Below are 26,787 nucleotides of genomic sequence, written 5' to 3' on the forward strand. Positions count from 1 at the left end.
AGCAAAACATTAAGTAACTATATTTCTTTTCATATTTTATTTGGGAGAAATCACAGAAATTCTGATATGCTTTTCTCTTTATACAAAATATATCTGAATGAAGAAAGGATGAAGTAGGATGCCTCAATGTGGATCTATTTAAAACAAAAATATATTAGTGCTCAATCTCACCCTACAGCATAACTACTGCTACAGAAAAGGAGTGACAAAACACTTTTCCTATCATCTGAGGTCCTCGTAAAAATTTTAAAAAGACTGCTCCTCTGTACACACATGATATTACTAAGAATATTACTGAGAATATTCAGCCATTGGATCTATATGATTTCTTCACAAGGAGACAGTAAGTTAGTAGCAAAGTTAGGACAAGTATCAATTCTTACTTTAAAGTTTAGAAGGCAATTATTTCTACTGTAGAATTTTTGAAAAATTTTGTAAAAATGAGGGTTTTTTTAAAATACATCTCGTAAAAAATCAGACTAATCAGACTAATTTGTATTTACTGGGCTGCTAGGTTGCAAATATCTGTGATTTTCAATGTTTCCTAAATATTTTTCTTCTGAGGAAGAGGCCTGGGTTTCTTGGTAATGTTGAAGGTTCTGGACAGAAAAGTACAATTCCTTTCTCTAAATCTTCAGGTTTCCTTTTGTTTTGCCTCATGGAAACCAATTATAACAGTATTGTTCTATTTTTGCTCCACTGAATTATCATGGGTTTTGATACAAGTTGTTAAAAGATTTTCCATTTTTTCTGCTTTTGGACTCAATTTTTTATGATTAGGAACAAGCCTCTACTTGCCATTTTCTTTCCTTCAGTATCTATTCTGTCTCCAAGTAGTACATACAATTGAAGATACTTTCCGCTATCTCAGTCCAGTGCTGTCAGGACTCATTTTCTAGACATTTTACTAGCATCCCTTGCAATTCACAAGTTTCAGAATATCAGACCCAGATCACTTCCCACTTTCAATACAATGCCATTCTGCCATAGTTTTATCTTTTCCTTCGTCAAATCTTTGAAGTATGATTCTCCACTACACGAGCTATAAATGCTAGCTGTGCTCTCAAAGAATCATGGAGAAACATGACCAAAAAGAACTCCCACTTATACTTGCTTATGTTGAATAGACTGCTTTTTGCTACAATGCTTTATAGATTTGATTTTTTAACATATTATATATGTAAAAATAAAATAATAAAAAAGCATTGTACTACTAATACATTTACAAATTTTATGGAAGGCTTTCATTGTTATGGATCATACTAAATTTACAAGACAACCCCATTTAGTAGTGATGTTTTTAAATGCATATGTTGAAGTGCAACGTTCTTTTGTGTTCATAAACTAAAAGCCACATTAAGAATGGGGCATGTTATTAGTAGAAGTATGCGAATACCAACAGTTTATATCCATTTAGAATTTCTTACATTGAATTACTTTTTAATTATAATACATGTAACTCCGGCATAAGAAATTCAAGTACAAATATTTAGGCTGTATTATTAAACTCTCTGGGATATAAGAACATATTAAACTCCATTCCTCTAGCAGCTACTGATGACTTATCTGAGTCTAGCAAAGCAATATAGGTTATTTATTTTCCCAAATACCTTGGCAAGGGCACTTGTTTGAGAGTTGAAATGTAAATTACCTGTATTACAGCAGTAGCCTCAAAAGTTTTCATTTTGTGCATTAGCTCCATCTGTTCTATTTTAGGACTGTGAAGTCTGAAATGTTTATTTTCATAAAAAGACATGTTAGGACAGAACTGAGACAATGATCTGGAAAATGAGTTTTCCTTAATGTGACCAATGTGGCCAGGTCCTCTTGTTGCCAATCCTTCTTCACCCTTACCTTACAGAACTTTATATTTATTAAGCAGTTAATCTCCCTTTCTCCCCATGTCCTCTGCCCATCTAATCTCTCAAAGTCATTGCATTTTTGCCTGGCCACAACAGCATCTTGGCCCATGTGGTTTTGTGTCACCAACAAATTTGATCATTGTTGAAATTGTATCAAAGAAATACCCAACAAAGAAGATGTGAAGCAGCTGCACATCAGACAGAAAGGCAATAGTTTTTAGTTTCTACCATGAAAAGAGCTTCTGTAAATGCAGCTACCCAGAACAGTCAAACACTACTTGAGAGCTAGTACAAATTTCACTAGTGTAACAGATGCAGCACACCAGCACAGATTGTCATGCAATTTGTCCCCAAAAAGGCACGTATTGTAAGATCTTTCCCAAAACATGTACTACTATATCTAAGTTATGTGTCTGAAAGAGAAACTGAGTGTTTCATTAAATGACAAACTACAATGTGATATCCTCTATGAAAATAAAAACACATGCAAAAAGCCAAATGGATATAAATATGCATTTGTAATAAGACCTGTTCTTTGAAACAGATATTCTATTTCTTTCTCCAAAATCACAGGCCAGAGGGAAATACTTCTCCAGTACATCGATACGTCCCAAGCCAACAATGGATTCAAGTTGCTAGACTTCACAGATCATTCTTCTAACTTTCTGAGAAATGCTCTTTCAGCTGTATTTACAAGTCAACTGATAATTAAATCACATCTATATATTCCCTATGTAGAATACATGAGGTATTTCAGAGCTACTATTTAGTGTTTACAGCAAGTAAGGTCTGAATTCAAATAGGATGCTGACTGACACTCACTGCATGTACTGTCTTACTCTTATTTAACATTTATTTCAACCCACTATTTTAAAAATAAATCCAGAAGAATGGCAATAATCATTACTATGCTAAATTGGCATCAAAATATTATGTAATCAGAATCTCAGGATGTAAATGCAATAGAAGCTTAGATACTGATTCAGTTCCTAGTATCAAATTCTTCTTGTCATGCTCCAGCCCTAAATATACAGAACATTTTACTGGTGTAAATTGTAACTGCACTGATAATGATTTCACACTTATATCTCGCCTTTCCTTAAGGAAAATTCTCAGTATTATACCAAACACACACACATTTAATGGGAGAACCAGTTTCTACATCACTGATACCTAAGCATTTAAGAGGATGCAGATGATGCAGTCCTACTACACAGCAACAGGCCTAAAAATGAAGACTTCTGTACAAAATGGAGGTAGATTTCAAAAGATGGGAAAAAAAATGTTAATTTGGATGTGACACCACATCAAAGATTCCACAAAGAGTCAGAAAATACAAATTCATGGGAATTTTAGGAAGTTTAGCAGAACCTATGAGGAATTTAAATTTTTTTCTGTTGAATAAATGAATTCTCTGCTCAGTGATACCAGAAGATGCAGTTGGTTTCAGTAAGTTTGTGGGAAGAAGATCCCTCAACAATGTTTAAAGAGACCAGTTTTGTTTTTTTCCCATATACTATTAATAGTTTTTCCTGAGCAAGGAAATACCAAATACAGCAGCAGGTAAACCTAGAGACTGAGAAACCCCTTCATTCCCCTGTGGTGCCAATAGTTAGGATTCAGATAGTTTTTCTTCCTTCTTTCTTTCCCATTCTTAGATGTTTACATCCCAGAACATATTCTCTTTCTGCAACTGGAAACTCAAGGATTTGTTAGTAACAGTAATAATGACATTAAATTCGTAATATGCCCAGTCAAGTCCCTTGTGCATTGAAATAGAACACTCATAAGCCTCCAAACAAACAAAAAAAAAAAAAAACCACCACACCAAAATGTGTTGGCACTTAAAACAGAAAGAGCAGGAACGCAAATTATCCACGCGCCCTTCCTTTGTTCCATCTGTTTTCCGGTCTATGTCAAAGCAAGACTTTTTGTGGTCAAGTGCTTCCTAAAATAACACAGACATTAAATTCTCTAACTTGAAAACACAGAATTTTTTGTTAAATCCAGTCAGAAGTAAATACTAAACACAGCCATTTTATAGACCTTTAAAAGCAATTCTTTATCCCTGAAAGCAATATGTATTCCAATACCACTGCCTTAGAAACTATAATGTGCTCAATTTGTCCACATCAGTTACATTTCATGGCTTTACATGGCAAGACGTAATACAGTGTGCTCAACTATACAACAAGCAAGTCAAATGCTTGAGAGAAACGGGACTTCTCCAAAAGTCAATATGAGAAACTAGAAAGCAACAAAAGCAGTTCTAAAGTTTTTCTGGTTAAAAACAAAGACTACTCTGGAAGTGAGTCAACAGACATTGACTGAGAAGATCTGGTACTTTGAAAGAAAAGAATTTGAGAGTACTAGAAATCTGATATAGTCTATAGCAGTGATTACACAAAGTAATAAAAATTGAGCACATTATTGACAACTTTTATTTAGCTTGATATAGAAGCAAACCTCCTTTGAAACAATGCAAATATTTGAAAGCTCAATAATATTGGCAAAAATATAATAATAATTAAAAGTCAATGGAGAAAGGAAATGCAATTGCCAGCTACCTCACAGAAAGTAAACCTCTGTCCTTATGCTTGGAAAGTTGGATATCAGTCAAGCCTGAACATAACCAAAGACACTGGAGGTGCTGAGGATTGCACAGTGAGAATCAGCAGACAGTGCAGATTCACTGGACGGTCTCTGCACTATAGGGGAAAACACTCATAGCACCTCCTCCTCACAATTAATCCACTCAGTTCAGGGTTTCATGAAGAATCCTTTTTCCACCTGTGGCACTTTTTCTTCCTCAATGAGTTAAACTTGGAATCACGTGGCCACTACTAGAGGATAATTCTTGCAGTCTATATACACTATAATATACACTATAGCGTACAGACTTAATGCACACAAAACCAGTGCTGTGCACACTATATACTGCACTGTTTTAAATAACTCTTAAGCAACAATGCTTCTTCTTTTTGATTAAATCCTTTAAGTGGCCCAATTGTGTTGCTTTCAACCCCTTTATTGAATATAAGACCTTGGCATCATAGGGTGTGTCTATACAGCACAAATATACATTGAATAAAATAACTCAGGTTCCAGACAGCTGCATTAGCACTTTGTTCTGCTCAAGTTAATTAGCCCCACATTTCCCAATGGCCTGTGATTCAAATCTGACTTCTGATTACAATTTCAGTTATAGTTGAATAAATCATAAATAGGATGCTATATGCCACTAAATTTTTTTCAACACAATTTTTTATAGAGAATTATTTTATTTAGTCTCTAAATGGTAATTAACTTAGAAGTACACTCAGCAGTTGTAAAATTCATGCTGTTCTGCACTTGTAGAGGTACAAAAGGTCCCTTGTTTGCAGTACTATGCTGATTGATTCCTATGGTAGAGCTGTTGATTCTCTGCATGAGTTTTCTCAGATAACACATGGCCTTTTAAATATTGGTGCACTGGGTATTTATAAAGTATATATTTTTTTACAGATAAGCTGGGCAAAGAAAGCTTACTGAACTTTGTAATTTAAATCAAACTTTGAAAAATTATCAAAGTTTTATACAACCTATTCTTAAATGATGAAGGAAAGTTTTATAATGGTAAAAATGACCAGTATCAAAGAGAAATATATTATAAATAGCATTTATATACTGGAAATTTGAAGTCCTTAAAAAGTGTGTTTGTGACAAATATACCCAAATTTGCTTTACCATATCAAAAATAATAATTGCCTGATAAACATCTGTGATTTTTGCAATACTGTGGTCAGTGGGGCTGCACACTACGTTGCCAGCAGGCAAGCACCTCAACTGTCTGAACTTGGGACCTTCTAAGGTCCACGCCCAACACTGTGTATTGCCTCATATATGACCTCCAGCGTTCAGTGCTTCTACACAGAAGCAGAGGGAAAGGAGAGAGACAGAAGGTGTAGTAGTAGTTACTCTCTCTCCTTTTCCTTGTAATTCAAATCTTTTGTTAGCAGTGTACTTCAACTGACTAAAGCATCTTGAAGGACTGAAGCGGCCATAGGAGAGCCATCTTATTTTTCTTTGGGTGCATGCCAGCATAAAGCCATGCAAGAGTGACTGCTAAGCTGCAGTCTTTTCAGAGTGATGGCATGAAAAGTGCCAACATTATCAATTAAACAAAGATGGGAGTACTGCTCTCCCAGTGCATCAGCTCTGGATCTAGCAGCTGTATACTTTACAAATACGAGCAGCTTGTTCTGTTTGGGAGCCTTCTAACTTTCATAAAGTAGATGACTTTACAAACAGGACAAGATGTTGCTGAGGATCTGGCAATGGAGAAAAATACAGCTGCTATCTGATTGCTGAGCTATAAACTGAGTTTGCCACGTAAATAATCCTCTCCATCTGTAGCATGAAATTTAGGGGAAAAACATAAGGCCACCAATTCTGTTCTGCAAAATGCAGGCATCATCTTTATGAATGAATTTCATACAAGGTCTCAGTACTATTTGTTCCTGATAAAGCAAGACATATAGCTTTTATACCATAACTGTCTAAAGCTAGCTTGCTCTCCTGAAGTGAATACCAATTTTGAGTCAGATGATGATCACAGCAGTGCTTAAAATACACACAAGATGCATGACGAGCATCACAAATAGGACATTAAAGTGCTCCACAAAAACCTATTTTGTCACTAAAAGGGTCTTTAAGAACTTTAACCAGTATGAGACAGAAGATCAGGAAGTACTGAACAGTGACACACGTGTTACTATCAGATGAACTTTCACCAACGTAAGAGAGGGTATGGAACATCCTATGCATTGTAAATAATTACAGATCTTTAATTTCAAGAGGTGCCCACATGGAAAATCTCCTCTACCTGGAAGTAATTTTCCCGACTCTGTGCGATGTAGTCTCCTTATCAGATTGCTTAAAGCAAAGAAGCAGTAGTCGTCATATGAGAATAATTATCAAGAACAAGTCCTGTTTTGTGGAAGAGATCTCTCTAGGATTATCTGTCAGAGGCATCAGACTACTGCATGAAAGCCTACATAAAACCTCTGAGAGCTTTTAACACATATTTTTTATGGCTAATGAAAAATAACATTTAGAATCAGACCAAAGGCATGAAAAATATTTTTTAAATGTTATGGAGCTTAGAAATATACCATAGAGGGTAAACACAATCCTCTTTGCTCACATAACTTAGAGGGAAGGTAATAGCTGTGTCCCTTTTATGTGTGAATAAAGCAGGCACAACACACATGTGGAGTTCCAAAAGATGCAATTAATCAAAACATCTTGAGGTCACACAGACAAGGTATATTTGCAATATAGAATACACAAAGAAACATCATTGTTGACAGTGGTTATATTCTGCAGCTTGTTTGTGAAAGCTTCATTTGATCTTAACAAAAATTTTGCCCAAGGAGGGACTAAAAATCTGATCTAGTAAAGCTGATTTTGATCCAACACTGATGGAAAACAACTGGAGAAAATGGTAGCTGAGGGCCTACAGTACTCATAACGAGACCCTGATAATAGAATGTAAATGGGTATCTTGTGACTTAAAGCAAGAGAAAATACTCTTCTGCAGTTAACTATAAAAAATATTCTACAATAAATATTTGTCATAATTTAATGCTATGAATGTGGGTCCTCCAGATTAAAAAAAATTCTTTCCAGATGAAGAGACAAAATAATAGAAAATGTATTTTGTCCCAGTGCTTCTACCATACATGAATGGAAAAATGAGAAGCCAGTTTCACAGGAGCTGATCTAACCCCCACATTAAAAAAAAAAAAAAATCTGTAATTAAAAGAAGTAATTGGCATGCTACTATAATTATTGCAACATATATTCTTCAAAGAACAATGTGACCTGATGAAATAGACAGGTTTAAACATGCAAATTATTACTTCTCTTCTTCTGCCAAGTGTCCTTAAGAACTACTATTTTGCTTACAAAATGACTGCTGCAATTTGACTGATCTCCACATAACCAAATTTCTCCGTAACATATCTCTAAGTTTCCCATTAGCAACCAACTGACAACTAGTTAAAATAACAACAAATACAATAATGTTTATGCTTCATCACTCATTAGGATTGATTGTATTAGAATATAAGGTAATACCAGAGTTTATGGAATTCTACTATGTTAGAAAGCAAACTGCTCATTTCTTTCTCTCCAACACCAAATAGAGACACTACACATTCTCCTCCAGGAAGATGTTGCCAGCTCTGAAGTTTTGGTACTCAGTGGAGTAGCTTCTGATACACATGAAAGGAGAGTGAAAACAATCAGAGGATTATCTGTTTAAATATGTCTTTTACACTACCTGAAGCTCGCCAATTTAGAGTTTGACAAACTCTTTAGTTTTATTCACACAGAAAATGTTGCCTTCTTCCCTTCTTCTAGTCTGCCTCATTTCAGATGTTACTTTTTAAAAATTATATTTCAATTGATTATTCAGCATTGACTTGTCACCAATGAAGAAAAGAAACCGCCAGAAATTCAGGTATTTAAATTCTAAGTACAGCATAAAAATTAATGCTGTATGACAGTCATCACAGGGTACATTCTCTAAACAACAAAAGACAGATTTTCCTTATGAAGCAAATGCAACTTGGTTCTTCCTTCCTTGTTTTATTAAATAAAACTACAGCATGATTGTGTATCTGAAGTACAATTCACTTCATTAACTTTAAAAAATAAATGGGGTCTGAAGCCAGGTGTGAGATGGCACTTCTACATACTTGTTGCCTACCAACGAACACCCTTAAACTCATTTCACTGTGATGCAACAGGTAGAGACAGAAGAATTGGTACAAGGAAATAAACTGTGATAGAGCTTTCAATCCAACAGCAACAAATACTGCTTTGAGAATACTTGGCCTTATCCTGCTAGTGTCTTTAAAAACAGGATGACCTAATATCCTATGGTTTGAGGATACCACGCTGTATTACAAACAGGAAGGTTTGGCTCTTTACAAATTGCAAACCGTTGCTCAGCTGTATGAACAGACACGTACAGACACATCTCTCTTCTGTCCAGTCTTTTCTGAAAAGCGCTACGGCACAAAGTGGTGGCCCATCTGATGGCACCTGTAAAGGTTCTGAAAACTCCTGACAGGAAAAAAAATACAGTCTCACAGAATGACCAAACTAGAGTAGTCAGAAAATTGGGATAACTGCATTTTTTCCAATGGAAAAGAGCTATTTTGGGGGAAAGGTCTGGAAGTTTACACAAATGAGCCTCCTAACCTTTCTTTCAGTAAACCTGCTGTTGAATGATTTATGAAAAGAAACTTTCCAGTCAGACAGGCCCAGAATTAGAGATGTGTTTGTACCTTAACTCTCCCTTTAAATATGTATTAGTCAGATTTTAAGTACATCAGCAAAGGTGATCTTAGGCACTGGTACAGCATTGATTCATATCACATATTGGAAAAGGAGTGTTTGAATGTAATTTCAAGCCTGTGTCAGAAAAGAATTGTACAAAAGAGAAAAAGCTAGAGTCACAAGTTTCCTGACCTTCAAGTGCTTGTGTCTGCCAAATATACATTAGCTCAGCTTCTACATTTAATATGAAAAAAGCTACAGTCCTGCCAGCACCTATTCACTCAAGTCTTAAAACAACTAAGGATAAAACAGTCAAAAGAATTAACTCAGCCACATCTGCAAACCGTGCAGCTTCTCATGGGATGCAAAGCATTAGATGCAAAGAGAAACAACCTGGGTTAACATTTGGGTGTTACAATGTGAAATAGATAAACACTTCATGTGCCAATTAAAATTAACATGATCTTCTATGACAAATACACTGGCTGCACCTCTTCCATCAGTATACCCACCACTTTCAGATGAACTCAATCATTTAAAGCAAATCTGGGGTACTCCAAACTGTACAGAAGAAATGTGAACAGCAGGAGTCCCCCAGTGGTAAAAATACCTCAAAGAAGCCTCTCTTCCTTCCCAAATACCTACTATACAGTATTTTGGGCAGCTAGCCAAAATCTTGTCTCTAAACACCTCTAGAGTGATTTAGAGACACTTTTCCCACTCTTTAAAAATAAATAGTTCAAAATAATACATTTACTGCACACTAATACTACACATCTGAGAAGATAACACCTTTAAACAACCTTTCTAGCTTTCCTGTTATAGTATAAGAAATCATTCCTAATGTGCACAGTAATTTATAGAATTTTATTAAAATACTTTTCTGTTATTGTATCATGTCACACAACAAATAGTCATTATCCAGAATTAGACCACTGCACTCAGCTACAATCTGATGATTTGTAAAGTATTGTTCTGAAATACCAAGGTTTTCTGAGTTTAAACGGATTTCAGATATTATAAATCTTTTTAAAATTCTGAAAACCACAAGGAAGGTTAAGTAATAAACCTTAATTCTCTATGACATGCTCCTTGAGACACTGTTCTTGTTCAACATGTAGCATTCACGCTCAGGAACATTATGAATTGTCACCCTAATCTATCAGCGACATTCTTTGCCATAGAAGAAGTACAACCTGCTGTGTAGATAGAGGAGCTATCTGTTACAAGCACCTTACACGCCTCCCATTCTGATAACTGCAGTGGGAAGTAGCTCTTCTCACCACAGTTCAGGTCCAGAATCATTTATTATATTTCTAAGTCTGGCTAAAGACAGAAACTTTAAGTATTCTACAGGCTTGAATATTGACTCTTACAACGCAATCCTGAGGCCTTCAATTAGCACATATTACTGCTCACAGGGAGCTAACTATTAGCTCTATCTTATTTTTCAGCAACAAAATATTTCATTCTGTAACTTGTAAATTACATTTCTCTTCACAGTCTAAACCAGATATTGCATATTGCCTGCATTACAGAAATCTGTGATTTTTTTTCTGAAGATCCTACTGATAACAGCTTTGGAGAAAACACTGCCATTTGTGAAATCAATTTCTTTTGCGTCCTGTCAGTGCCCTAGGTATAGTCCCTTACTGATTATCATTTGGGTATGATCTTAATTTTATTATGTCTGCCTGTGTATGGTTAAATACATAACCACCAAATTAATTTAAAATAATGATAAAAATCAGTATAGACAGTTGCAATTCTGAGAGGCAAAACAGAACAACATTTCTTGCTTTCTTAGCTTGACAAAGTATTGATATCTGAAAGATTTTTATGGTGACATTTTCTCTTTAAAGCAGGACTGACAGTTTGCAACATTTAAACCCTTGACTTAACACAACAGGAAGGAGATAACTCTCTTTTAAATAATCTTAGGAATTTATAAGCTTACTTGCAATTAGCATAAACGAAAGCTAGTATCAGACTGTGTAATTATTGCACAGCAATGCAGTACCTAAGCCCTAAAGATGACAGCTTCACAAGTGCAACCATTCTCTGTCTTGTTATGTGAATAATTTAAAGTAGATAATTAAGAACACTGCAGAGTGGCTGCTTGCAGTGGATATCACTAAAAGTCATCTGTTTTCAGAATTATCCCTGTAACGTCAAAGATGCCAGATACAACACATTTTTTAATGAATAAATAAATAAATAAAGCTCCACCATCACAATTATTCAGCGTTTTATGGCTGTGGTTATGCCATTAATGACATCTTTAATGTATTGACAACCTCACCTTTTAGTTGCTAGTTCAAATACAGTCCAAGAGGGTAATGACTGAAGGTATTTATACAGCTGCATAGTGAACTACACAGAACAAGCTGAGGGGAAAGGGGTATCTTAAGGGACAGATATCTGAGCTACAGAAATCATCACTGTAATTGGGACCTTTGTTGGCAGCTTCTGCAAGGAGGGGAGGGACTGAGTGGGGGATGAAAAATGACCTACCCATTTCTAGGACTACTAGAGCCCTGCTCTACTAGCAGGTTGCTTTGCTCAGCTCTGCCAGGCTGGACATGTTGTAGGACTGACAATACCATTTTGCAGCTAGCTAAGGCATTTGGTACCATTTTTCTTCAAATTGTCTAATTCTAAATTTATTCTCATTTATGCATTTTAATCTTCCCACAGCTCTTAGAGAAAGGTCAAGGGCATGAAGATATTTTTAGCTATAAAGCAGAAATGTATTAAAAAGCTAAATGAAGCTCCAAGTCAGATTCAAATAATTCTCTATTTACTAAATCAAAAAACATCGTATGCCTTTCTCCCTAAACATTAACCCAGTCAGAGTTAATACATTCACTTTCTACCCAACCCAGAAGAGAGCTGTCTAGATATTTTTAAAGCCTGCACAAATTAAAAAACTAAACACCACATGAAACCCTGTGTTCAACAATTCTCACACCAATTTATACACAAGATTAAATACACTAACACACCACAGTTCTTTGCAAGTCTCCCTTAATTTCCTATTGCGAAGGTGGGACATTTGGCAAGGGGAAGAGACATCTCACACATCAGCAGCCTTGGGGAATGTTTGCTTAGAAACACACAGTTTGACCTCTCAAAGGATCAAAAGAGTTTACTTTATCAGGTTGTAAGTGTTATCAACCACTCCAAGTTTGTGTCTCCATTTCACTGTTTAGGAGACTAAAATTAAGTAAATAGATTATGAGACAAAGAACTGACACATTTTCTCAGTCTATATGGGTTTATTATGAAGCTGTAATTTTCATGACTTTTCATATGAGAATACTATGCAATCCTTTAAAGAAATCTGACAAGCAAATTTATCAATTTCTAATAGAATTTCAAATAGTGCAGAAGCCTCGCTGTCTTCAATCATGTCTTGTTTCATGACTGCGTATGTGAAGAAAAGACTTGTTTGTCTGAGTCCTAATGGATAACATGATGTTCATTCCTATGGCAATATAAAATGAACAACAATAAAAACTATAATTTACTTTGCTGTCAGGTGCTGATCCTGTAGGTGTGAAGGAAAGCAAGTAAAGCTGCAGGGACTGGGTTTTGATCTGGTGTTGTACTCAAACATTCTGTAGTTGAGATCTAATTGCACTTAATCTCCTCAATAAAATTATCTTCGCTGTTATTAGTATCCCAGACTTGTGTTATTATATAGTCCTAACCTATTTTTTAAACAGACATTTTAATCTGCTGCTTAAGCGTTCATTAATGCAAAGCCACTGCTGCGCAGAATACATTCCACTCTATCTGCATGCAGCAAGCCTGGAAAAGTCCGGGTATTTGGACATGAATTCTTTGAAACTACTACCAAATGCTAGTACCGCCTCTCTTAATTTTGTTTATGACCTTACCAGAACAAACATCAGCAAAACTTAATCCTTAATCTTAAAAATATTCCATCTGAAAAAGATTACTTTTAAAAGTGCAGTGTCATTTGTAAATACAACGTGATATCATCCCAACAGTCAAATGCAATATATGTGTTCATATATAACAGGTTTGGATGGGTCCTTTCTTTCTTGTTTCATTTCTGAATCTGAATAAATAATCTTCATGTCAACTAACCTAAATGCATGAATTACTTCCCATTTTGAGAATCCTGAGATGCTCAATTATCTAATACAACTGTCAGCCATCAACTGTACTTAATTGTCTGTATGTTTCAAGACTACTGCATGTTTATTTATATCACTTGCACGACACACTACATGTTTTATGAGACTAGAATGAGATGTCACAGTGTAATGCTCAGCAATATGACAGGAAACCATATTTACTTTTTTTTAATCCTAATTTTTCAAGGAAATGTAGGTAAATTGAATATTAGCCTCTCCTATCTTCTCCACACCCCTGCAGCTCCCAGCGATATTTTAACCCATAGGACATACTTGAACAAATTTGACAGAGGAATGAATATGAAGTCCTTGCAAATTTTATGAAAAACTGCAGTTTTTAGACCTGCCCGCCAAGGACAAGGCAGGCATGTCTCTGGCTCTGAGCCATTCTAAGAGGGAGCAGGTGCCCACCTGCCTGCCCATACAGTCCTTCAGCACGTGTGTAACACCACTCCAGCCGCAGCATGTGCTGCCCCACAGAGACGAGAGACGTGGGACAGAGTTAAGGACTAGTGAAGAGACAAGGGAGTACATGTGGAGAGGGCACAGCCCAGGGAGAGAAGATAGGAGCTCTGTCTGTGCAGAGAGCGGTGGCATCCAGGAGACAGAGGACTCTGGTAGGAAACCAGGCTTTATTAGTTCAAATACCCAGGAACGATTCCTTTTATTAGACCACATCTCTAGCTTTTTACAGGGAGGGTGAGAGAACCATTTGGAGAATGCTGGAAAAAGCAGAGTTTAAGGGAAGCTTTTGAGGAACAGAAAAGGTGTTGCCTCACCAGAAGTACTGCACAAGGGAGGACAGGGAGGCATTGGGGGAATGGAGAAAGGGAGAGCCAGAGCGGGGCCAGAGGCAGACCACAAAGCCAAGACATGAGTCAAGAGAGCAAAGACAAGCCTGTCATAAAAAGGAAAGGGAAAAACTGTAGTCAGATTTCTGAGAAGTGAGTAGCTGAGGTGGAAAGCAGAGCTGCTCCATGTTGCAGTAACACAGAAAGAAACCACTGAAGTCCTACAGCTGGAGAGGATTTGGTGGAGGAGTTACGGTTCAGAGAGAGCAAAATAGTGATGGCAGCACATGGAAAAGGTCTGTCAAGGTAGGAATGAGTTGTGGTCATTCACTCAAGGAAGCGACAGTGGTTAGCACTAGCCTGACTGTTAGGGCTAAAGGTAAGAAACATCAACAGTGGGCTGGAGGCTGTGGGACTGGGGAGCAGGGAGAATCATGCTACTGTTTTCTGCAGAGGAGGAACAGTGATTTCTGGTTTTGCTTAACTGAGCTTTAGTACTGAATTTAGGGTGCAGAATTTAAAAGGAAGAGAGTGGAAGCTTTTAACACTTCTGAACCTCATCAGCTGCATGACAAAACTTTAATGGGAAGATGCATTTTATGGACATCAGACAGTGATAAAATCGTATAACCAGTGAATGCAGAAATTCATCTTTATTTATGGGTTCCTACTCAAATTGTTTGATATCTTCAAGTCTCTTTACAACCCATCATTTCTGCAAATTTCTATGCAGGAAGAGCTTTCTCTATGCCATTACACTTTGTGTCATGCATCTCTCATGTTAAATTTCAGGCTGAGTGCAGATTGCACAGGACAATAGCCTGACACTTATAAAAACTGTCAAAGCATCATAGTAACTAATGAAATAGTCCAAAAATAGTTTGTGTTAATGCCCTAACTATACTGACAGCATTGTTGTTACATTAGTTTCATCCACAGAAAATGCAAGAATATAAAAATAATACTAAAAAAACAATATAAATTACAGAATTAGTTTTCATAAATGAAAATGGTCACATTTCTAAGAATCAAAGCTGTAAACATATTCCTTTTACGGTTAAAACAATATAATATATAACTTAAAAGAAGAAATGTTGAATACTTATCACAAATAAGTTCTGCCTTACAATCCAGAAATTCTTATTTCTTTTCATCACACAGAGGCATTTTACTCTTAGCGTTTTTAACATACTGTCAACTCCTGACAGATAGATACCACCAGATACTTCCAAGACTGTCAAAGTTATCCCTGAGAGTCAAATACATATAGGGTTATAAAAATAAATTCTTAAAATATTTTAAAATGTAAAGAAACAGAGTGCAAATCGTCTGCCATAAGCTGCACCTTGCTGTGCCATCAAGAGACAGAAAGCTGCAGGATACTGCTCTTTTGGGCCCTGTTCTCTGCATTTCACCAGGGGACACAGCTTACAGACAGGGCACTTCGGGAGCCCTCTGAAGAAGGCTGCCATACGAGTATGCCTACTCAGTGCAGGCTTCTCTTCTGCACCAGTCCTTACACTGCCTTTGTCACTGCAGCATTCCCAACAGTAGGCTCAGCACTGCACCAAAGCTGTGCCACACGCGCCACGGGCTTTTCCTCACTCACCACATCGTGCCTTCAGCAGCCCCATTAGCAGGCTGGTTGTGTCCAACTGCTTACCCCTGCAACACAGCAGCCTGTACACACCTGACAAAACTGGGAACTTTCTGGCAAGTCTTGTGTTTCTAAGGTCCCCTGGCAGCCCATGCCTGCTCCTGCTCACCATGTCCTTGAAATGGCAGTACCTCTCCCCATGGGTAACCAGATTCTCCTTCCCTCCTCAGTGCCTAGAAAGTACCGGATTTCTCCTCGCAGTCCCACAAATACTGCTAGCAGTACCTGTGTGCTTTTGCTCCTACTTCAGAGGAACTGGTGTGGCATTTACACAAACCATAAACCTGGCCTTTAATGGGAAACAAGAATATACAATTTGCTGCTCAAAAGCACATATGCAGTTCCTCATTTGATATCTGGCCCACCACAGTATAATTGAGACTTTCCTGCAAAGATACCGATTAAAGGGATGGCAATTCTACCCTCCAAAGGTGCTACTCTAGACAAAGAAAAGACATGGTTCATTATACATTGTAAACAAAATGCCTGGCTGTGCTAATTCAATTAAGCATCTCCCAACACTTTCCTTTGATATTGCTCTCCTTTGAGTTTCCTTCAAGACTCCTAAATATTCTCTCTTACTACTCCTAACATTTAAGGAGACACTGAATATTCATGCATAAATGCTCTGTGTTGTATCATCAGATGCTTCCTCCTTCCATGGAATGGATTTCATCATGTTTCCTCTGTTGAAAAAGGTTGACAAAGCCTGCCTAGACTACTGGGACAAACAGAAATTCTACATTTGCTCAAAGCTGTGCATTTTAAATACTTCAGGAACAAAGACCTTTTCTTCTGTTTTACTGATCCTCAAAAGAAATTAGCAAAAAAGTTCCAATAATCTCACCAAGGAAAGAAATGTGGACTAAGCTGAGGATATTTACATATTCCTGTTTGGGGTTTCAAGGCATGTTTATGTTCCTGCTGAAGTTAAAAGTGCATAGGCATTGCCTTTATAAGCTAGTCAATCAGTTACTTCAGCAAGGTACTTAATTCTCCTCTCATAATCAGATCTAGCTTCAAGAAATGCAGAAAACAGGAAATTCAAAGAGTTCCTGCAAGCCAACAGTCACCAAAGTGATTTTCTTTTGTGTGAAGTCCAATCTGATTATGAAAATGCAGAAGTGGAAATCAGCAACTAGTATCTATGCACCCTTGATAACTTGTTATCTGACTGGAAGCCAGCCTAGTTGTCTCTGCAAAGAAAATCTGCAGACAGAAATGTCAAAGAACACAAACATTGTACATGCTCATATTAGATTTATTTTTGTCAAACTATTTTCATTTCGTTAAATGCAGCTAAAATAGATGCCTGTGTTGTTTGTTTTTTCTTGCAAAGGGCCACAAATTCTCACTGGGGAAAGAAGAGTTAGTGTGGATTTGTAACTGTAAAACCAGTATCAAATACTGGTCCAAGGGCTATTATTTTAATGTATTACCTCACAAAGGAAAATGCAGTTGTGCATGTGACAATCTAGTGTAGCTAAATTAACATGTTTTTACTTCTCTTTATCGAAAGGCTCAACATCACATCAGAAACCAGAACTAAGCCAAAAAAAATACAACAGGAAACAGAATACATCTTAATCAAATAAAAAGATTCTGATGTGTTATGCTTACTTCAGTGGGAACAGAATCAGATTGCAAGACTCCTATTAACTTAGTAAGATCTGGTTTATTGTTTATGAAATTGGGTGAATGTGCAAGGTAACTAAGATGAAGTATCTCTTTTTTTAAATAAACTGCAATGACATGGGAGGTAAGAGGTAATAAGAGCACTGTAAATAGTCAAGAGAAATCAACATTTTTAATATTTTGTAAATGAAACTGCCTTTGTAGAAATGTGGCATCTCAAATATTCGTACAGAAATGTCAGAAAAAGACATAGCATTACATTAGAAAAATATGTAGCATTTGAAATATACACAGATTTAGGAATAGAACCAGGATTAGAGGCCTCAGGCAGTAGGAATTGGAGATGTCATACAGTATTAATTCATGGGAGAAGCCACTAATTCACATGCCACAAACCTCAAAAGGAAAAAGATTGGCTAGGACAAAGACTCTAACTTATCTTTTTGATAAACAATTTAAAAATGCTATATATGGATTCTACAAAAGAAAAGTAATTTACCAGGTAGGAAAAAAAGAAGCAGATGCTAATTAAAGTGTCAGGAACCTGCTATCCAGAACACAGCTCTTACATTAGTTCAACAATTGAAAAATGAATGGGGGAATGTTCAATTCTTAATTAAAAGAATTTGGGGATTATGAAAGTTTGGGCAAAATTAATTCCTATGACATGGTGTTTTCTACACCCCCTCTTTACAGAAGTAGCAGAAAGACAAGGTATGAAGAATCCTAAAGGACCTTAAGCACACAGACAAGGAAGCTTTGTTTCTCTGGATCCTGAGAATTCATATTGAAAAACCCCAACCTTCCTCCCCCACCTTTGCTCATAGCAACTTTTCCAAAGGAAACACTTGCAGTCTGTGATGTCTCTACCCCATTCCTGGGAAGGATAAAATAATGGGGAGGGCCCAAATACCTGATATCAATACTCAGAGCAGGTTTTATGCTGGGGAGAAGAAAGTATCCCCTTATAAAAGTCTGTCAAATCTCGAAGGAAGTATTTTGCATACTGGACTTTCCAGGCATCGACTTTCTAATCTGAGAACGTCAATGACACAGGATGCTTAAAACACTGAAAAACTCAGAGGAAGAATTAACTAATTAATCCACTCTCCTTCTGAACAACCTAGAGATCCTAGACGGAGACCCAGACCCATCTTATGAAATCCAACAGAAAGAGTGGCCATGAGACTGCTTAATTTATATGCCACCAGCACACACACCCTTCCGAGAATTCCAGCACTGTGAACTTTTTCTACTCTCAACATTTTAAATATAATAAAAGGCCATCTTACTCATCATAATTGGTCGTATTTGTACTTACAGTTTATTCAGTATGCAAATCAAACATGCTAACTTCATGTGCTGTGCTACCCATGTTCTGATGTGGAATGATACACTCCAGTATGAAGCCCTATGTGCTGTGCTGTCTACTGAACATTTTTAATTAACAAAGTTACCATAATAAATATAAAATATACCCTTTTCTAAACATAAGCTTCTAGATATCTTCTGCAACAGAAGATTCCCAGAGTTTTTAAAAAGTAAACAGCCTCTCATGAGAACAGCAGAATCAGAAAACACTCCTTTTGACACGTAATCATACGAGCCAGTTTTTCTCATTTATCAGTGATACAAAAGGCACTTTGCAAAAACAGTTTACTACACTAAAAAGAAATATTGGCAAAATATTAATTTCTGTCTTGCATTTTAGCAGCTAGAAACAAAACATAACTAGCAGCATGTAACTGACCAATTCTCCACAGATTACCTGCAAAACCTACATGTTTTAAGAAATATTCTGATTTATCAAGCCTGTTCTTTTAGGTTATTTTTGAACATAAAAGATGTAAAAGAAAGAAGGAAAGATACACAAAGCTGAACAGTGGGTTAATAAGCCTGTGATTAACTAGGCAACTTAAAAGTGAATCCATGGGAGAAGAGCGTTATGTCATCCTAAATACTTTGATCTAAATAGTCAATTCTTTTTAACATTAAGTATTCTATTTACACCACTTCACAGATATGGCTTAAGGCATTTTATTCAGCTTTAGTGGCTCTCCATTTTGCATTGGAATGAATGAGGCATTTCAGAAACGTTTATTTTGTATTTCTACAGGTACATGAACCTACAGTTTTTACACAGGATATTTTCTTACAAGATGCCACAGAGGTGACCACTACACTGTATCAGCTGATACCAAAATAATAAGATATCTTCCAGTTGTGAGGCTCAATGTCAAATACAATACAAATTCAAGAGGCAAACTGTTCCCCAGGTAGTAAAAAGCTGTAGATAGCTTTAACAAGTGACTAATTCAAGCATCTATCCTCAATTTGGTGTGAAACTCACCTCTGAAATCCAATCAACAGATTTTGCATTTACTGTAGTTGCGACAGAAGTCAGCGGCCTTAAAATGTTTTCACCTCTCAGAAGTTGTTAAGGTTTAAGCAAAAATGTCTGTTTAAGCAAAATCTTTACAATGTAATAACTAACCCAAATCTGTTACTCTCTGAAATGCACACACAAGTCTTCAGTACTTTGAAGAGCTGCCTACCAGCAAGAAATTCACGCCCTTGAGGCAGAAGTACCACATCAGACATAGCAGTTCTAAAGAAAATTCAGACCTAGACATGCCCAAACCAAAAAAAGACAGCCCCATCCTTTAACTGGGAAGACTCACAGTCCTGAATTTGGCCATGGGAGGTGTCAGCAGACTAACTTTACAGAAAGAGCTGAATTATGAACTTAAAGTGTAGGTAGATGGAGAACAAGGAAGATCAGACCCTTGTGATGACGTATCCTGAGTATTCAAGTAAATCAAGCACTGAACTTGTATTCCTATTTTAGCCATCAGTTATTTTTTAAATAAATTCCACTTTTGTTGCAGATCTAGTAGTGTTTAGCAATATATTCCTCATTTTTGTTTTAAATCAACATGCTTGAACAATTAATGAGAAAATGGCATCCTGTTTCCATAGAGGATGCAATTTTCAACATCTTTCAGTATAGAATTAGATCAACTTTAATTGCTTTTAAAAACTGTCCTCCACTTCTTAGACTTATGTACACTACAAAAGACTTCTGTAACACACAAAGTCATCTTAACCAATGTTTTTTCTCTTTTATGTACCATAAAACATAACTGTTGTAATTTTCTATACTGTCTAAAATAAAGAAAAAAAAATGGCAAAAGCATTGCACTTGAAATATATCAAGTCATACAGTACCACAGAATGGCCTTTGTGAGATGAAAGGGTTAATCACTGCTTTTAATTATACCCAAGTAACTTTAAGGAGAGTGAATACTGCAGCAACATCTATAAACACAATGGCCACGTTAGCAGCACACCAGTTATGAAACCCCTGCCAACACTGCTTGTACAGGGGTTTTTTTTGTTTTGTTTTAATCAAGATATAAAAACTTATCAAGTTCTGCTGTTTGGGGTATTTGCAGAGCCCTGCAAAAAAATCTGTAAGACTAGGCAGCTTTAAAGAATGTAACGTGCAGTAGTAACCATGACAATAAGAAAAATGCTTTTGCTAATCTTTTTTCTTTCAGATGACAATACTTCCAAATACTGGTGGTCTTCCACTGTATTACAACTTTTGTTTGTTGCTCCCTGTGAATCTAGGCCTCCAATTCTTGTAAACCTGAAACTTCTGACAAAGTGAACAGCAATTTGGGGTGTGCTAGTAACACAGAGTAAGTCCTGACGAGTCCACCAGCATCTTAAGTGACTGTGGTAGGATGGATGTCACTTGTTGGCAACTATGTCTTATTTCATCGTTGCACAGAATCTGTAGTAAAAAACTGTTACATTTTTAAGATGATTACTTTGCAAGTAAATGGGGAATCTAAAAAACAACAGAAAGGCAGAGTGTACATAGGATAATTCTATGCAGACCATGAAACTGCTGAGGTAGCTTAGAATTTGGCCCTCAGCAGGCTGACCATAAACTTTAATAAAACTTCTTTGCATTGATTTTGTCTTGGTTTTGTATTAAATTGGGTTTTTTAAGAAATAAAAAATAAAGATTCTTCTTTGTTCTATACTATTGCTCCAACAGACTTGCTCACCAAATTAGGATAATGCTTTCAAAAGATCTATGTGATTTGGATCTGAAGTCACATTTTGAAAAGTGACTAAAGGGCTGATTTTCAAAGGTATTAAGATACCTAAGGATGCATTAAGCACTTAGAATTTTTAAAACTGCCTGGGCATCTAACACCTATTTAAATCACTTAGTCCTTTCTGAAAATCCCAGTGGGCAGTTATCTACATTTTATGTGTCTATATGCCTTTGAAAATCTGTACCATTAAATACTTAGGTTGTTAAGTCCCCCCCGGCTTTTAATGAGACTTAGGGTCCTAAAAAGTGTAAGTACTTCTGAAAATTGGTCAAGCCACTCTCTCTGGTCTTTTCTTCTTTCTTTTAAAGAGCCATCTACTAATGCTTATCCATAGCATGTCAGTTAACTACAGCTTCAACACTGCCAGACTTACATGTTATACTGTGCACATTCAATTTTTTTATGTAAGTAAACAAATAAAGGTCCCAAATACAGACTGCATCCTCATAAGACTTTGAGACTCCGAAAAAGAAAATTAATTCCAACCTGTAACCCCTGTGAATGCCCAGAAATCATTGTTTCAATAAATACAATCCAAAATCAGTGTAATTTATGCTGATAAAAAACAAACGGCATAATTACCAAGCAACATATTCAAATTACTACAAACAAGTTCTGAAAGACAGCCACACAGCAACAAAAAATGTTCAGAGAAAAGCTAGAAAAAGAAGGAAGTTGTGAATAGTCTCTTTAAACAGGTAGCAGTTCCAGAAAAGAAGACAAGCCTTAATTCTGAAATTTCGGTTTTTAAACAAGAATGTACGGAACTATAAAGCGTTCCCTTACGCAAACATTTGAAAGATTTCTCTTCTGATCTTCTTTAATGTCAATGGGAGGTAACTTGCACTGACCACATTCCCAAAAAGGAACTGATTTGTAAATTAGGAACGCAGGGAATCAGATTGCCACCTACAGGAAAATTTAGCATTTATTGTCAAGAATGACTCAAAAAGAATACAAATTGCCATCCTGCCAAGCACTCTTTCATTAGTTATTATTTCAAAACCAATTAGTATTTTCTTTTGTGCAACTATATCATAAACTTCCTAAATCCAGAAAGCCATTAACGTTTTTTATTCAAGAGAGTATTGCTTGAAAGTTCCATAATTCAACTACAAAGCAGCAGATTGTAATCATGCTTCATTTAAAGAATTTTAAGTCTGCTTACCTGATACAATTGGTGCTAGCCTGAATATGTCTGATAGTCTGCTGTTAACTGGCTCGTAAGGGGAATCTTCAAGCAAGTCATTTCCTAAAGACAAAAAATATTTGGATGTCTTTCTTATATGAGAATTCAGGATAAGATTTTGTTGTTTAATTTTACTCTGAAATGAAGTTACTCTGTAACAGCAGAAGGTACTCCCCTTTAATCTGTTTATTTGTTCTCAAAGAATTATCTATAAAAACACCTAAAAGAAGCTAGTTGGTTATTCCTGTCACTAGTTCGTTTCTCTCCTTCCTCCATGGATAAGGTCATAATTTTCAGAGACAGCCTGTGACATCACAGGGACTATCCCATCTCATGCCAGCAGGAGAGATGCAAGGATGTTCCTCGTCATTCACCCTAACAGCAGAGCTCCTTTTTAGAGTAGCAGCCCAGGTAACAGCTAAAAACTAGCATCTTTGGAATAAAACACTCCTAACAAGATGGTGTTGGAAAGGAAACTTTTTATGATGCAGAAAATGTCCAAGAGTAGTGTAATTTATTATGAAAGTTAGAACAAAAATATGTATTGATGCATTATAATGTTCCAGTTGATGCCTGGATAAATGAACCGAAAGGGATGACTTCCCTTTTTGCAGAAAGAGCTATAGAAAAGAGTTAAATGAGGACCACACTGAAGTGAAAGACTGCATCTTCAACTTCAGAGTAAAACAGGGCTAAAAACTATGTATCTCATATAAGGACCTGACTGTTCTCAATAGACTACAGGAAATCTGCCAGTGACATCAAGAACAGAAGTCCTGAGTCAATCACTGTCACATCCCTTCTAACTGGCACTTCTACAAGCTCTAGGAATCACTAGTGCCTCAACACATCCAGGGAGTATTGCTAGTAAATACAGGAAAGAATAAACTTTTCCTTAAAACAATGCTCCTCTTCAGAGTACATTTAACTTTCAGCAAAGAGCTAAGAAACTAGTTTCAGTGTCCTGTGATCTTGTTAGGTGAGTCCTAATTAAGGAGTTTAAATATTATCAGGAAAATGTCTCCAAATGATTGTTTTTGTAGCTCTTGCACTTGCTAGTGCCCTTATCTTTTGACTCTGGTTTAGATAGGTCAGCTGGGTCCCCTGGAGGAAACCCTCATTGTGGATTTCTCAACAACAGGAGACGGAGCAGCAGCTGTTCTTGAGTCGGATGAAAGGTCCTCAGTCTGCAGCTGAAGGGCACACTGTGAATTACGGGGTCAGACCCTGGGTTTAGCCTCACTGGCAGGAGCTAGCTGCAGATGTGAGGGGCTGCAAAAATCAGACACTGCATTAGGGGAGTGTAACGTTTCTGTGTTTTGCAACGTACCCTGTAAGCTCTGGTACATGCTCCAGTAAATGCGCAGGCAGTTTTTCTCCTTCTTCATGCCCCTCTTACAGCGGCAGTTGTACAGAGATTTCTGCTTGAGAGCTTCCATGGCGCTTTTGCATTCGTCCTTTGCCTCCAGGCCTGTCGCTCGGCTGAAGTTGCTCTCTTTGCCGGCTACACACTGCCTCAGTGTCCTGTATTTAGTACTACAGCTCTGCTCCTTGAGACACTGATCGCTGGCTTTCACGCAGTCGAGGCGGTCCCCTCCAGGCAGCCCGCTCACTTCTGCAGACAAAAGTACATCTAGAGAGAGGAGACACAAACCAACAAACTCTCATTGAGGAATGAGGCAGATTTAACCAGGGCTCCAAAGCGTGTGTCTGGGAAGCCCAAGGCACCTCCTCAAGCAGCACAGGCAGCCAACCCCACGGGCAGCACCTTGCAAACCTCCAGGCTTCATGCTACACCTTAAGAAAAAGCACACGGGGTTTTTGTGGTCTTAGATCCACTTCTGTGGGAGTCCAAGGAAACAGTATGTTTGAACCCTGCTAGTTGATTTATGAGAGAACACAAAAAGGAAAGAAAACCCACAGGGGTTAATGTGCCTGAAAAAACAAGTATTCGTTATTCCTTAGATCCACTTTGGTGAAACAAATAACCTTTCCATTCAAGCATTTAACTGAGGGGTTAAATATTCGGCCTTACTTTCCACAAGAGCTTTGCTGTAATTTCAATTACATCCACGAACAACCAGCTCAGGGAGATAAGTATCCTCGCTGATTGATATTAGCCTCTTTTTGCGTCAGTCACTTTTTAAAGGCTGTATACATTTTTGCTTATTCTACATGTATAAAGGTAGAATTTATGACTCCCTCCCTCCATTTCTCTCCACGTATGATGTTTTTGCGGGAGAACAAAGCAAATTACATTAACTCTCTCCTCTCCATCGTGCCCCCTGCCATGCTCCCTCAGACACACACAGATGGAAACGCAAACATCTCCAGTGGAAAGGAAACCAGTTCGGGCTGCAAACCACTCGCAGTCGGGCAGGCTGCCAGGTTCAGGTGAAGATGTAATCCTTCAGCTGGATCTTGTCACACATCCCCCCCCCCCCCCCAAGCAGCCTTATTTTATTAAAATGAAAAGTTTCCCTGTAACTTGCGAGGACCCAATTTAACAAGAGGCTACACAGCAAAGTATCAAAGTCTGTAATCTCCCAGAGCTTTAAATATAGACTGGGCTAACTGATGTGAGGCAGAGCTGTAAAAACTACTGAAAACTTCACTCTTCTGCTTAAACAATAGACTGACAACTGTCAGGCATCTGATCCCATAAACCCTATGCTTTGCTTTATGAAGCGACATACAGACAGAAATCAGACGCCAGCAACTTACCCACTAAGGGCAAAGCGAAGTACAAGATAACGAGAAACATCTTGCTGTCTTCGGATGGTTTCCCCAAACGAGCTGATGTGCCACAACAAAGAAGATCAGCATGTAGATATTCCAAAACCGCCGAGGTCCAAAGACTCCAAGTTCAGATCCATTGAATTCAAGGGAAAAAAAAAAAAAACAAAAAAACAAAAACAACCAACAAACAAACCCCTCTCTCCTCTTCACCGCAACCAGCACCAGCAGCAGGAGCAGCGACGCAAACGCTGAGCTTTTTCCCTTAGATTTCAGGTCTGAGCAACCTGAAAACACAAGCGCTGACTTCAGTGAGGGAGCGGGAGAGGCGCACGCCCGGGTATATGTGTGTGCGAGGGAGCCAGCGGCAGCGGGGCAGCAGCGCCGGTCGCCTCCTTGGGTGGGCAGCGCCTGTTCCCAGGGAGGGACCGAGAGCACACACGGAGGGGGGGGGACACACACACGACACACACAGCCGAGCTCCGCGGCGCCCGCCCGCCCCCGGCCCCGCAGCCGGGGCCAGCCGCTGACAGCCCCGCAGCCACTTGCAGCCGCTGTGTGCGGCTGCCCGAGCCCCCCCTCGGGGCGATTCGCCTCTTTCCACGCACACACACCCCCAGTCCGCAACTTTATTTAGTCGTTTGCGTCCGGGGGGGGGAGGGGGAGGGCGGCGCGCGGGGAGCCGCGCAGATTGCGCGCTGCGCTCGCCGCCTCCGCCGCTGGGTCCGGGGCAGGTGCGGCGCTGCCGGCAGCGGCTGGGAAAGTTTGGCCGGGGAAACCGGGACGGGGGAGGGAGCTCAGCGGGAGGCGCGGAGCCCCGGCGGGGCCGGCTGCTCCGGTTCCGCCGACCGGAGCGGAGCGGCGGCGGCTCCAGGAGCACCCCCGGGGCGCTCGGCGCGGCGGGAGCGTTTCCGAGCAGAAGCCGCCGCCAAGTGACCGAGCTGCGGGAGGGGCGGCGGGGCGGCTGCCGGCGCCCGGCGGGGATGACCCCGCTCCCCGCCCGCCCTCCGCGGGGGCTTAGCGGCCTTCCCCTGCCCGCGGGGGCAGCCCGGAGCGTCCCGCTGCGACCCCGAGGGGGGGGGGAAACGACGACACGGACACACCCCCATCGCCCGTCCTTCCCCCTCAGCCCTCTTCGGGGCAGACGCCGCGCCTGCGGAGCTGCGCGGAGGAAAGACCCGCGGGGGCGCATCCCCGCGGTGGTCGGCACGGAGCAGCCCTCGGCCGGGGCCGGGCCGAGTGTATCGGCTTCCACTTGGCTCCTGAATAAACAGAGCGAACATATGTCC

At 38.7% G+C, this 26,787-nt stretch overlaps 1 protein-coding gene across 1 annotated transcript in view; it reads right to left on the reverse strand.

Moving 5' to 3' along the window:
* The window catches only part of GFRA1 (GDNF family receptor alpha 1), a 145,920-nt gene extending 119,923 nt beyond the window's left edge, over positions 1-25,997 (reverse strand). The window contains exons 1-3 of the mRNA XM_074831358.1: positions 25,487-25,997; positions 24,093-24,395; positions 22,742-22,825 (exon numbers count right to left, since the gene is read on the reverse strand). Coding sequence (XP_074687459.1) covers positions 22,742-22,825; positions 24,093-24,395; positions 25,487-25,526 — 427 coding nt within the window. The 5' untranslated portion in view covers positions 25,527-25,997. The remainder of the gene's footprint in view (positions 1-22,741; positions 22,826-24,092; positions 24,396-25,486) is intronic.
* Between the last annotated feature and the right edge of the window lie 790 nt (positions 25,998-26,787).

The sequence above is a fragment of the Strix aluco genome, chromosome 7 (genome assembly GCF_031877795.1).
Source record: "Strix aluco isolate bStrAlu1 chromosome 7, bStrAlu1.hap1, whole genome shotgun sequence".
Lineage (NCBI taxonomy): Eukaryota > Metazoa > Chordata > Aves > Strigiformes > Strigidae > Strix > Strix aluco.